Raw genomic sequence first — 14,124 nt, forward strand, 5'->3', positions numbered from 1 at the left:
CCTGCCCTTCACAAAACCATGCTGACTATCCTTGATCACATCATTCTTATCCAGATGTGCATAAATCCTATCCCTTATAATTCTCTCTAAGACTTTGCCCACAACAGAAGTGAGACTCACTGGCCTATAGTTACTAGGATTATCCCTACTCCCCTTCTTGAACAAGGGAACCACGTTTGCTAGCCTCCAGTCCTCTGGCACTACTCCTGTAGACAAAGAGGTCACAAAAATCAAGGCCAATGGCTCTGCAATCTCCTCCCTTGCTTCCCAGAGAATCCTAGGATAAATGCAATCAGGCCCAGGGGACTTATCTATTTTCACCCTTGCCAGAATTTCCAACACCTCTTCTCTACATATCTCAAAGCCATCCATTCTACTTATTCGTGCCTCAGTATTCATATCGACAACAATGTCCTGTTCCTGAGTGAATACTGACGAAAAGTATTCATTCAGCGCCTCCCCAATCTCTTCAGCCTCCACACGCAACTTCCCATTACTATCCTTGATTGGACCTATTCCTTCCCTAGTCATTCTTTTATTCCTAACATACCTATAGAAAGCCTTAGGGTTTTCCCTAATCCTACCAACTAAGGACCTTTCATGTCCCCTCCTTGCTGCTCTTAGCTCTCTCTTCAGGTCCTTCCGGGCTACCTTATAACTCTCAATCGCCCCTATTGAACCTTCACGCCTCATCTTTACAAAGGCCGCCCTCTTCCATTTAACAAGGGATTCCAACTCCTTATTAAACCACGGCTCCTTCACACGACCCTTTCCTCCCTGCCTGATAGGTACGTATTTATCAAGGACACTCAATAGTTGCTCCTTGAACAAGTTCCACATATCAATTACGCTCTTGCCTTGGAATCTACTTTTCCAATCCACACATCCTAAGTCATGCCTCAACGCATCATAATTTCCCTGCCCCCAGCTATAACTCTTGCCCTGTAGTACACACTTATCCCTCTCCATCACTAGAGTAAAAATCACCGAATTGTGGTCACTGTCCCCAAAGTGCTCACCTACCTCTAGTTCTAATACCTGGCCTGGTTCGTTACCCAGAACCAAATCCAGTATGGCCTCACCTCTTGTTGGCTTATCTACATATTGTGTCAGGAAACTCTCCTGCACACATTGCACAAACACTGACCCATCTAACGAACTTGAGCTATAGCTTTCCCAATCAATATCAGGAAAGTTAAAGTCTCCCATAACAATCACCCTATTACTGTCACTCTTCTCCTGAATCATCTTCGCAATCCTTTCTTCAACGATTCTAGGACTATTAGGAGGCCTGTAAAAGACTCCTAACAGGGTGACCTCACCTCTCCTATTCCTAACCTCAACCCAAACTACCTCAGATGGCAAATCTTCATCCATCTTCCTTTCCACCGCTGTAATACTATCTTTGACAAGCAAAGCCACACCCCCCCCTCTTTTACCCCCACCTCTGACCCTACTAAAACATTTAAACCCTGGAACCTGCAACAGCCAATCCTGTCCCTGATCTAGCCATGTCTCCGTAATAGCCACAACATCGAAGTCCCAGGTACCAACCCACGCTGCGAGTTCACCTACCTTATTTCGTATACTTCTGGCATTAAAGTATATACACTTCAAGCCACTCTTCTGTTTACAGGCACGATCCTTTAAGATTGATACCATATTCCTACCCTCCCTACACTCCAGGTCCTGCACCCTAAAGTTACAGTCTGGGTTCCCATGCCCCTGCAGAGTTAGTTTAAACCCCCCCCAAGAGCACTAGCAAACCTCCCCCCAAGGATACTGGTGCCCCTCAGGTTCAGGTGCAGACCATCCTGTCTATAGAGGTCCCACCTTCCCCAGAAAGAACCCCAGTTATCCAAATACCGAAATCCCTCCCTCCTGCACCATCCCTGTAGCCACGCATTTAACTCTTCTCTCTCCCTATTCCTCGACTCTCTATCACGTGGCACGGGTAACAAACCAGAGACAACAACTCTGTTCGTTCTAACTCTGAGCTTCCAACCTAGCTCCCTAAAAGCCTGTCTAACATCCTCAGCACTCCTACCTATGTCATTGGTGCCAATATGGACCACGACTTCAGGCTGCTCCCCCTCCCCCTTAAGGACCCGGAAAACACGATCAGAGACATCACGTACCCTTGCACCTGGGAGGCAACATACCAAACGTGAGTCTCTCTCGTTCCCACAAAACCGCCTATCTGTGCCCCGAACTATCGAGTCCCCAATTATTATTGCTCTGCTCTTCTCCACCCTTCCCTTCTGAGTAGCAGGGACAGGCTCCGTGCCAGAGGCCTGAGCCCCGTTACTTACCCCTGGTAAGTCGTCCCCCCCACAAGTATCCAAGAGGTAAATTTTCTGATCGACTGTCCCACCTAAACATTGGTTGGGGTTATGTTTTAGCCTGAATGTTGACATGCTGATGCTATATGATTGACTTAGGCTCAGTGACATAATTAGAGTGAGCTCATGCCCGGATTGAATCTCATGTTGGGAGCTCAACTGAACTGTAGAATGATAGAAAAAGGCCATTCAGCCCACTGTTCTTCCAATGCTTCAATCACCTGGTGCTAGTTAATGTCATCTCCCCCATATCCCTGCCTTCTATTTCTATCCAAATAATTATCTAATATCTTGTGAATGTCTCAATTGAACCTGTCTCCACCACATGGTCAGGTAATGCATTCCGTACACTAATTGACCTGTACTCTTACCCCTCGCTGTCTGAAAAATGTTTTCCTCACATCACCCTTGCTTTGTTTGCACGTCGCTTTAAATCTAAGCATCTCATTCTTTAGTTTGACAAGTGGGAACAACTTCTCCCTATTCTACTGTATCCAGCCCGCTCACGCTTCTGAAAACCCCTGTCAAACCTCCTCCCAGCCTTCGTCTCTCCAAGGAGAACAATCCCATCTTCTTCAGTCTGCTGGAATCTTTCTTCAAACTGCTCCTGCATTCTCCCATGCATTCACGTCTTCCCTATCATGCAGCACCCACACCTCACACAGTACTGGGGCTCAATTAGCTCAGTTGACTGGACAGCTGATTTGTGATATTTAATGATAGACTAAACTTAGAATCCCATTGGATTTTACTATATATTTTTAAAAGTCTGCACCCCAATATTCTTCTGTTCTTACATTTTTAGAATCTGGTTTGCAGGATATGTCACATGGATATTTTTTGATCTCAAATATGCTTTGCATTCTCTGCATGGTACTGCTAACCGTGTATTTCCTCCAGTGATATTTCCCACAGTTTTATTGATATAAATGCAAAGCAAACTCTGGCCTTGATCTTTTAAGATGAATCATGGCATTGTAGCTGGGTAGATTTTTGCTAATATAAAAACCAAACAAAGAAGAAACCTTGATTTATACTGCTGACACAAAGTAGGTGTGATTTTGTTTCTCGCTCTCCTTTGTTAACTCATCTAACTCAAGTGCAACTCCTTGGTTAAAAGTCTCTGTTTTAAGATTACTCTGTTCATGTTACCCGTTTAATTCACTTAAGAGGACAAGCATAGCTCGTGAAATGTTAATTTCCAATAGTAAGGTGGAATGCTCTTGTTTCACAACAACACTGTATAAAACTTGTCCAGTCATGCTATTCAATTAATCAGGGCCTGAGGAATTAAGGTGCGAATAGTACATCGACTGTGTTTGTTATCTTTGACAACTTGGAGATCACTGAGCACGTGAGGGTGAGAAATGTTTAATTTTAAAGTGCAACTCTCATTGTAATCAAAATTCATTTTATAAACCAGTCATAGAGTCCATACAGTATGGAAACTGACCCTTCGGTCTAACCAGTCCCTGCTGACCATAATCCCAAACTAAACTAGCTCCACCTACCTACACTTGGCCCTTATCTCTCCACACACTTTTTATTCATGTACCTATCGAAATGTTGTAACTGTATCCACATCCCCCACTTAAAGTTCATTCCACACATGGACCACTCTCTATGTAAATAAGTCACCCCTCATGTCTTTTTTAAATCTGTCTCCTCTCGTGTCAAAAATATGCTCCCTAGTCTTGAAATCTCTCACCCTAGGGAAAAGACACTTGCCATTCACTTTATCTATACCCCTCATGATATTATAAACCTCTTTCAAGTCACCCCTCAACCTCTTACACTATAATGAGAAAAGACCCAGTCTATCGAGCCTCTCCTTATAACTCAAACTCTTAATTCCCAGCAACATCCTGGGGTTAAGTCTCTTCTGAACCCTCTCCTGCTTAATAATATCCTTCGTATAGCAGGTAGACCAGAATTGGACATAATACTCCAGAAAAGGCATCACCAATGTCCTCAAAAGGCCGTCCCAACCCCTATACTCAAAGATCTGAGCATTGAAGACAAGCATACTGAATGCCTTCTTAACCACCCTGTCTATGTGTAATGCAAACATCAAAGAATTATGTACCTGAGCCCCCAGGTCTCTCTGTTCTACAACACTGCCCAAGGTTCTACTTTTAACTGTAGATGTCTTGCCTTTCTTTGTTCTACCGAAATGCAATATCTCATATTTATCCAAATTAAACTCCGTTTGCTACTTTTCAGCCCATTGACCCAGTTGATCAAGATCACTTTATAATCTTAGATAACCTTCTTTGTTATTCACTATACCACCAAAAGCTGTCGAGGCATTCCCTGTAAGACAACCTGCCCCATCTGGAATTAGTGTGCTAAGCTAAACCTTTCTGTAAACCATCCCATAAAAGCTATGATAAAGCCAATTGAAATCATCAAAGTGTGGCATCTTTTCTGCACAGAAAGACATATGCCATATTATTAATTTGTGTTATAGTCAGAATGTTTCTTTGGCTTGACAGAAGAATCCTATTAGTGCTGAACACTGCTTGTTGTGACATGCATAGCAGGAGAGTGAAACAGCTGGCTTAACCTGTTGTTCTAACATTTTACATACCATACCCTTTCAGAATAATCTTCAAAAGACTGTGCACTTTACAGGAACAAAAATGATGGCATAAGCTTGGTAAAGATAATAAACATTTAATTCCTTCTTACTGTGAGGACAGTATTTTTGTAAATCAAAATATTTTTAGCAAGAATTTGGCAGACTTTTGTTAAACAAGATTATTAACTACTAGGTGTGGTTAATAAATAGCAAAGATCTATGATCTATTTGATCACACTGATCTATTTGAAGCAGAACATGAGGGACTGAATGACCTATTAGAGATCTCTAGTAGTGTAACATCATAAGATATTGATAAAGTCTGACCAATTTAACAAAGACAAAGATTATTGCTTCCCTTTTGCAGAGAACTATTTGGACTTCTAACAATCTAACCATGATGTAGAAGAGAATGTTGTCCAATTTGACTATTTCCCTGAAGACCATGTTGATGAAAATTGCCTTTGGTGAGTCAATCCTGCCAGATAGTGTGTTCCTGAAATCTAACTGCAGTATCATTAAAATAAAACAAAGGACTGTGGCTGCTGAAAATCTGAAACAAAAACAGAAATTACTGGAGAAACTCAACAGTTCTGAAGAAGGGCCACTGGACCCAGGTTTAAATCTACTTTCTGCCCACAGATGCTGCTAGAACTGCTGAGTTTCTCTAGCATCTTCTGGTTTTGTGTTCAATATCATTAAGATTGGGGTGTCAAGCATGCAGTCTGTGACAATCCAGCTTTTGAACCTCAGTTCCATTTGACCCTGTATCCACTTTATTTATGGGTTTATTCTGCTTCAATGTCCTGAGCTAGGAAGTTTGTAAAGGGCTGCTTTATTGACACCGCCTCCTTAAGGGTGAATAAACTGTCAAATCAAAATTAATCCCTCCCATTAACCTGAGGCAAGCAAATTAGTAGCAGCAAGGATCACAATTTTTTTTGTGGCTACCAACGGTCCTCTGTTTACATGCCTTAGATACATAGGAACACCTCTGAAGAAAAAAAAATCCTTTAACAGCAATTTTCTATGCTAAATTTACGAGGGGAAATTATAAACAGATCAGTAACGTTAGTTAAGCTTGGATGTGTCTTAGCCAGAATAATGTTGCAGACAATTAAGCTGAAATGTTGGGGGTTTTTGCATGCAATCTAAACTAGCAAACAAAGGCAAGTTTAATGTTGGACAAATTATTGAAAGATGTAACACAAAATTGGACCATTAGCCATTCTGTGTGACTAAAGGGTAGTAAAAATCTTCCCCTTCAGCAGGGGATGGAATAGTCCAGCCCCCATTGCCAGAGTGAACCATACAGAAGCAGTCCGTTGTTGAAGAGGTAATCCATTGCCATTTGATATCATGTAATCTCACGAGACACCGACATAATTCCGAAATCTGGCTGGGACCTGAGTGTCTCAGAGTTCTCAAACACAGGAACACGAATATGTTTCTTTTCATAAATGAGTTGTAAACCAGATAGATTATAGTTAACACATGTTCTTTGTGTTTTACTCTAGGCTTCTTTGTGGTCATTTCTAGTACTCACCAGGTAAGAAAGATTTAATGCACGACACACTTCATGTATTGCAGGTCCAAGTCACTAGTGAATTGGAGAGATTACAACAATCTCATGTCTCGGCATTAGCTTTTCTAAAATGGTAGAGCAATAGACATTAGAATTGTTACCAAGTTGGGCTGGCAAATCAACATTGTTTATATTGGTCAAGTGTAAAGTAACACCAGACCCCGGGACAGAGCAGACTATCAGGGTGTTGAGAATTGCAGTAAAGAAGTCCAATCATGAAAGCTCTATGATTAGTTTGTGATCCACATTACTTGCAGATCTGTCTCTGCAGCTGACTGTTTCTTTACACCTCGGCAGCAGAAACCAAAATCTGTTGCACAGCTCCCACGGTACCCGCGTTGGTTGTCAAGTTCAATCATTTCACAAATGTTGTTACAATAGTTCCTACTTCATATAATTGCGACTATAACAACATTTGGAGAAAGTGAGGACTGCCGAAGCTGGAGATCAGAGTCGAAAAATGTGGCGCTGGAAAATCACAGTAGGCCAGGCAGCATCCAAGGAGCAGGAGAATGGACGCTTCCTGATGAAAGGATTATGCCTGAAATGTTGATTCTCCTGCTCCTCGGATGCTGCCTGACCTGCTGTGCTTTTCCAGCACCACAGGTTTCGATCGTAACAACATTTACCAAGCTCAACTCTATTGCAGAAAATGCAAAGCTGTTCATCTTACCATCATAAACATCCACTCTCTCAACTGTGGCTACCAGTTGTACTGTGTACAGAATGTACTGTGCTGGCTGATCAAAAGTCCTTTGATAAAATCTTCAAAACTAGCAAAGTCAACTACCTAGAAGGACAAGGAGAACAGGCATATGGGAAAACTGCAACTTCTACTGCAAGTCCAATCTGGGCATATATTACCTCTATCCCTTAGACAAAATCCTAGAAGTTTCTACCTGACAGCACTGTGAGAGTATCTTCAGTGCAGGGACTGCTGTAGTTCCAGAAAGAGGTTCAGAACCACTTTCTCAAGGGAAACTAGTAATGGGTCATACACACTGCACTTAACAGCAACATTCGAAACCTAAAACCAACGAAAAACAGGAAAATAAAATAATTATACTGGCGTTGACATGGTGGCTAAGTGGTTAGCGCTGCTGCCTCACAGGATCCGGGTTCGATTCTATCCTGAGGCGACAGTGTCTGTGGACTGTGCACATTGTCTGCGTGGGTTTCTGCCTACAGTCCAAAGATGTGCAGGTTAGGTGGACTGACTGTGCAAAATTGTCCCATGATGTCCAGGGATGTGCAGGCTAGGTGGACTAGCCAAGGGAAATGCTGGGGTGCAGAGATGAGGTGGATCTAGTTAGGCTGCTCTTCAGAGGGTCAGTGTGGATTCAATAGGCCAAATGGCCTGTTCCCACACTGTAGGAATTCTAAACAGATAATAAATTTGATTAAATATTCATACTGTATAAATTAAATAACTATAACCATGTTCTCCACTCTGCAGACTTTTACTGAAAAAGTCCATGATGGATCTTTGAATAAACAGTTGGAAAAATGCCCCCCAATGCTGGTAAAAGGAAGAGTACAACGTGCTGCAGGTATTTAACCAGCAATTAAGTTAGATATTTCTTGATGTTGAACTGGATGGTAATGTAAATGCAGTCCTCCATCTGAAGAAGAATGCAAACTTTCCCCTGAGCTTTCTTTTTAAATTGAAACTCGATTAAACAATCAAAATTCACATGCATAGCGCTGACAAGCTTCATAAGAAATAAAGTGGAACAAATTAAATGAGAAGCAATGAGCTTTCTGCTGCAACCCTCATTTTAAAAAGCTGCAGATTTTACAATGTTTGGGAGTTCCAAAATGTAAGGTCTTGGAACAAAAAGTGAGTTTGAGAAAGAAAGTGTGTGGGGAGCTTTGATTTCAACTTACAGAATAAAGGGAGGCCACTGCAGAGGAAGGCAGAAAATGGTACTTGAAATAATATGGTCTAGCATCATAGAGTCATGGAGTCAGAAAACATGAAAACAGACCCTTCAGTCCAACTAGTCCATGCTGACCATGTTCCCAAACTAAACTAGTCCCATCTGCCTGCACTTGGCCCATATTCTTCCAAGTATTTCTTATTCACGGACTTATTTAGATGTGTTTTAAATGTTGTAACTGTATCCACATCTTGATGTTGAGCTGGATGGTAATGTAAATGCAGTCCTCCACCTGTAGAAAAATTCACATTTCCAGCCTCATTCCTGATGAAGGGCTTTAGCCTGAAATGTCGATTTTCCTGCTCCTCGGATGCTGCCTGACCTGCTGTGCTTTTCCAGCACCACTCTAATCTTGACTCTTATCTCCAGCATCTGCAGTTTTCACTTTCGTCTGTATCCACATCTACCCATTTAAAGTTCATTCCACACATGAACCATTCTCTACATAAAAAGAATTGCCCTTCATGTCTTTTTAAAATCTCTCTCTCACTTTAAATAACATTTTGTATTCACGTACTTACATAAATGTCTTTTAAACATTTTAACTGTACCTGTATCCACCAATTCCTCTGGAAGTTCATTCTAAACATGAACCACACTTTGTGGAAAAAAAATTGCCCTTCATGTCTGTTTTAAATCTTTCTCGTCTTACCTTAAAAGTGCACTCCCTAATCTTAAGTGCCCCACCCTAGGAAAAAGACATCTGCCTTTAAATCTTATCAATGCCCCTCATGATTTTATAACCATCTACAAGATCACCCCTCAACCTCCTACACTCCAATGAATAAAATCCCAGCCTCTCCTTATAACTCAAACTCTTCATTCCTGTTAACATCCTGGTAAATCTTTTCTGAACCTTCTCCAACTTAATGATAAAGTAATATTCTCTGACAATTGAAAATTTTCAAAATGCTCCATGGCTCTGTCTCTCCTAAGCAACAACAATTTCACAACAACATAATTGGGATCATTGGTTCCTTAGCTTCTTCCCCATCACCTTTGTTAAACAGCAGAGCTATAATATTCCATTGAAGGGAACCGTTCTCCAACTGAGTGAATTTTGGAAGATTATAGTATTTTTTAGATTAGATTACTTACAGTGTGGAAATAGGCCCTTCAGCCCAACAAGTCCACACTGACCCACAACCCACCCAGATCCATTCCCCTACATTTACCCCTTCACCTAACACTATGGGCAATTTAGCATGACCAATTCACCTGAACATTTTTGGACTGTGGGAGGAAACCAGAGCATCAGGAGGAAACTCCACACAGTCAGTCACCTGAGGCGGGAATTGAACCTGGGTCTCTGGTACTGTGAGGCAGCAGTGCTAACCACTGTGCCACCGTGCCACCCACAGTAGTTAGGGTATCTTCAATGTTCTCACCTTCTCCCTTTAAAACATTGTTAATGGAAACCATCTGTATATTTCTTTAATTTCTCCATTAACGAAACTTACTTTTTGCTGAGTTCTTGTCCCTGATTCTTTATGCTTCCCAGCTGTTTGGCATACTGACCCTTGTTTCTACAGTAAGTACTTACTTAGCAAACTACCATTTCTGTATTTTCACCAACGTTACTGTGTCAGTTGTCAAGGGACCCCCAATTGCTTCTGATCCGTATCTTACCCGTAATGTAACGTTAAACACTTTTTGTGTTGATTTTGATATTCACTGCAGGTTTCTTTTCATATTCTGTCTGTTGTAACACTTATTATCTGCTTTGCCAGTCTTTGTTGCGTTGCTGAACCTCTTGCATTTGCCATGATCTGGGTTTTGTTTCCATTTTTCTATTGTTTCTCTTTAGTCTGTTACTGAGGAACGATGCTACAGAGGATTATAAAATCTCAAGGGACATGGATAGGGTAAATAGGGTCTTTTTCCCATGGATTGAGGAGTCCAAAATTAGAAGGCATGGGTTTCAGGTGAGAGGGTAAAGATTTAAAAGGGACCTAACGGGTGACGTTTACACACAGAGGATGGTGCATGTTTGGACAAGTTGGGTTGCCAGAGGCAGTGTTTAGATTAGATTACCTACAGTGAGGAAACAGGCCATTTGGCCCAACAAGTCCACACCGACCCCCTGAAGAGTAACCCACACAGTCCCATTCCCCTATGTTTACCCCTGTGTAATGCAGCCAACACTATAGGCAATTTAGCATGGCCAATTCACCTGATCTGTATGTCTTTGGGCTGTGGGAGGAAACAGGAGCACCCAAAGGAAACCCACACAGACATGGGGAGAATGTGCAAACTCCAGACAGGCAGTCACCCGTGGTGGGAGTCAAACTTGGGTCCCTGGCACTGTGAGGTAACAGCGCCAACCACTGAGCCACCGTGCTCCCCCATGGTGGAGGCTGGAACAATTACAACATTTAAAAGGCATCTGGATGGGTACATGAATGCCAAATGTTTAGAGGGATATGGGCCAAATGCTGGCAAATGGGACTAGGTCCGTTTAGGGTATTTAATCGATGTAGACGAGTTGGACCGAAGGGTCTGTTTCCGTGCTGTATAACTCTGACTCTGGTCTGTGTTGTTAATGGTTTTTGGCAACTACAACTGTTGCTATTAGGGCCTGAACTTGGTTTTGTCTGACTTTTAATCCTTCAGCTGCTCTTCAGTTGTTTTTCCCACGAACCGATTTGCTAAGTTTGCTGCGGACAGTCCCTATTGTGTCTCACTGAAATCGTTCCTCACCTAAATTTAAAATCTTTGGGAGCTGTTTCATGTTTCTTCCTTTTTGAGCATTAAGTTGAACTTAACTCAGATTGTGTACTTTTAAATAAATATTCATATGCTATTAGGTTGTTAATTCAATCTGACTCACTTCTTGTTATTAGGTCCCAGGATTAGATTGAATGTTCCTGATTTATTTTTGGTTCAGGAGTCTGATTGCAAGAGCTGTGTGCGTTCCAGCTTCCCCAGAACAAACCAATTAAGAGTCTGCCTTTGAGTTGCTGACCATTTAGGGAGGGCAGACAGGGTGGCACAGACATTCTTGCTGGAGGAACAATTTATGTCTAAAGAAGTCAGTGCATGTTGCATAGGTGTTCATGAAGACTTGGATCTGTGAGGCTGCAGGTAAAGCCCAGAGAGACCTGGGGGCCTGGGTCCTAGCGGTTGTCAACAGTGACGTGACTTCATTTTCAACCACTAAGGCCATTTTTATTCTGGGCTGTAAATTTGGAAACTGGTGTATTAATTTACAATCCTGACTGTCTTGCAGCCATACTTCAATAATTGGCTACTATCTCATGATCTCCAAGTACAATGGACATTAGCAATTCATTCAGTTTGTTCCTCACACTCTGTGTTTTTGTCGGAAAATTGCTTATTTGGTCCACGCATCCAAAGTTGTCTTTCTGCTCTAATATTTTACCCACATATTTCCATTTCTCTCTCCCAGTTTAATTACTGCTCTTTTTTTTTAGTTTAATAATGGAAGCTAAAACCTCATTCCTGATTAAAAGCAAAACCCTGTGGATGCTGGAAATTGGAAACAAAACCAGAGAATGCTGGAGAAACTCACTAGGTTTGGTAGCATTGTGGAGAGAGAAACAGAGCTAATGTTTTGAGTCTGCTTTGACTCTTCTTCAGACTCTCCATCTTTCCTGATTGTTCCTCTACTGTCTTGCTTTTAGTTTCAGATGTCCCTCGACTAGTACCAGACATGAAAGGTGTTATCTGTCCATTGATTACTGGATCTCTATAACGACAGTGTTTTCCACTTCTATACTTGGGATAGCCTTCTGTTCTGATATCTATACTCTGACTATCCTCTGACTGTTGGGTAGAACTGGTTTCTGTGGTCCCTTTCTCTACCTAACCTGTGTTCCCTTTACTCAGTACGCCATCCTCACTCTGACCCTTTTGCCCTCTACAAGGTGTGAATGACATCTGCTGCTCAGGTTCTAATCCCCCTCCCTCTATCTATCAGAGCGTCTTAATTCAGAAATTAAGATTTCAGATTCACCAACACTCTGCAATGTCCTGGCTTAAATTGCTAACATGTACTTTTACCTACTTTTTTTTCCTGCATTACATTACTAAGCACTTAAATCAAAAACAGATAACGCTTGGAAATATTTCAACAATCTATGGAAAGATAAACAGAGCAAACGGAATATATTTAAAACATGGGTTTAAAGAAACCGGGGACTGATTAAATCCAGTGACAGTCATTTCTTCTATTTTCCTGACCAACCCTAACCCCAGTAATTATGTGAATGGTGGGGATGATATTAGATATCCTACTCACTAGTGGGCCAATTGATGCCCGTAAGTGGGTGATTAAATTCACAAATTAAAAGAATGGGAAGTAATTGTGTTCATTGGGAAACTAAGCTGCAGTTACCTTCCTCACCAGTTTCATTCCCTTGACATCCACAGGCTGTGACCTGGTCTTCATAACACCAGACAGAACTGACCATTATTTGCTGCCATCGAGCTATACTGCGGCCAATCTGGATGCCTGTTTGAACAATAGTGTCCTGGCTGCAAACCTGACTGAACTGGGAAATCTAGCCTTTAACAAAGATCAGCTATTTGTTATTAAAAGAAAACTGGGAGAGGTAAGACTTTAAGGTGGAGACACTTCTTTTTACAGAAGAAAAACATCAGAACTCTGGAGAAGAATATCTACCTTCTCCTGTGTTTTTCTAGGTGTGTCCATACCACTATAACGCACTCACACCACATTAATCTTGATTCTAAATGATCATCGTATGTTGAACAATTTTTGTTCAATTTTTGAACAATGTGAAGTTCCTATTAAGTTAATGACTTTCAATTAAATCCTAAAAGCGTCACATCCAAGGCATTTCTCTAGTATCAATGTTGAAGGGAGTATGGGAAGGTGTGGCTGAACACAAAGATTGAAGGTCATGAGAGGGGAGGGGAGAGGACAGATCTTCCGCCCATCATCATGACAAAATAGATAGTTCACAGTAATGTCCCGATATGCCACATAAAAACCACAGTCAAATTCATTGTGAGCATGTGTTCTGATAAGGGATTTCCAAAGACCTTAGATTGCTAAAGGAAAAGATAATTGATCCTTCCAAATGATCTATACTTGGTTGAGAAGGTCACATGGGACTACAAAACATAGCACTTTTTATTCTGAAATGTTTAGCACTGCCTCAATTTTCTTTCCTACTCTGAATCAAAATTCTACTGCTTGTTCATTATAGAATTTGCCAATTTTCTTTTCATAGAATCCCTATAGTTTGGAAACAGGCCATTTGGCCCAACAAGTCCACATTGACGAATATTCCACCCAGACCCAATCCCCTAACTCATGCACCTAGCCTACACATCCCTGAACACTAGGCAATTTAGCATGGCCACATCTTTGGACTGTGGGAGGAAACTGGAAGACCTGGAGGAACCCACACAGACATAGAGAGAGTGCGCAAACTTCATGCAGACAGTGACCCGAGCCTGGAATTGAACCCGTGTCCCTGGCCCAGGCCTGCACCATGCAAGCATAACATGCTAACCATGAACATGTTCCAATTGGGGTGGGGTTGGGTATCCATTAGAAAACCAAAGATTTCGTTACCTCCCATTTATGACATTTCTAATAGTACAGAGGGGAATCTCCACTCTCATGCTTCATTCTCTCACTATTGACTCCATCCTTCTTCCTTGCAACAGAGAGTTGTTATAAAC

At 41.7% G+C, this 14,124-nt stretch overlaps 1 protein-coding gene across 2 annotated transcripts in view; it reads left to right on the forward strand.

The window, feature by feature from the left end:
• LOC140464759 (mesothelin-like protein) overlaps positions 1 to 14,124 on the forward strand; it is a 39,272-nt gene that overhangs the window by 3,408 nt on the left and 21,740 nt on the right. For both annotated transcript variants that reach the window (XM_072560255.1, XM_072560254.1), the window contains exons 2-5: positions 5,291 to 5,390; positions 6,441 to 6,472; positions 7,965 to 8,058; positions 12,841 to 13,022. In XM_072560255.1, the coding sequence (XP_072416356.1) occupies positions 5,336 to 5,390; positions 6,441 to 6,472; positions 7,965 to 8,058; positions 12,841 to 13,022 (363 nt within the window). In that variant the 5' untranslated portion in view covers positions 5,291 to 5,335. The remainder of the gene's footprint in view (positions 1 to 5,290; positions 5,391 to 6,440; positions 6,473 to 7,964; positions 8,059 to 12,840; positions 13,023 to 14,124) is intronic.

This window comes from Chiloscyllium punctatum, chromosome 40, assembly GCF_047496795.1.
Source record: "Chiloscyllium punctatum isolate Juve2018m chromosome 40, sChiPun1.3, whole genome shotgun sequence".
Taxonomy (NCBI): domain Eukaryota; kingdom Metazoa; phylum Chordata; class Chondrichthyes; order Orectolobiformes; family Hemiscylliidae; genus Chiloscyllium; species Chiloscyllium punctatum.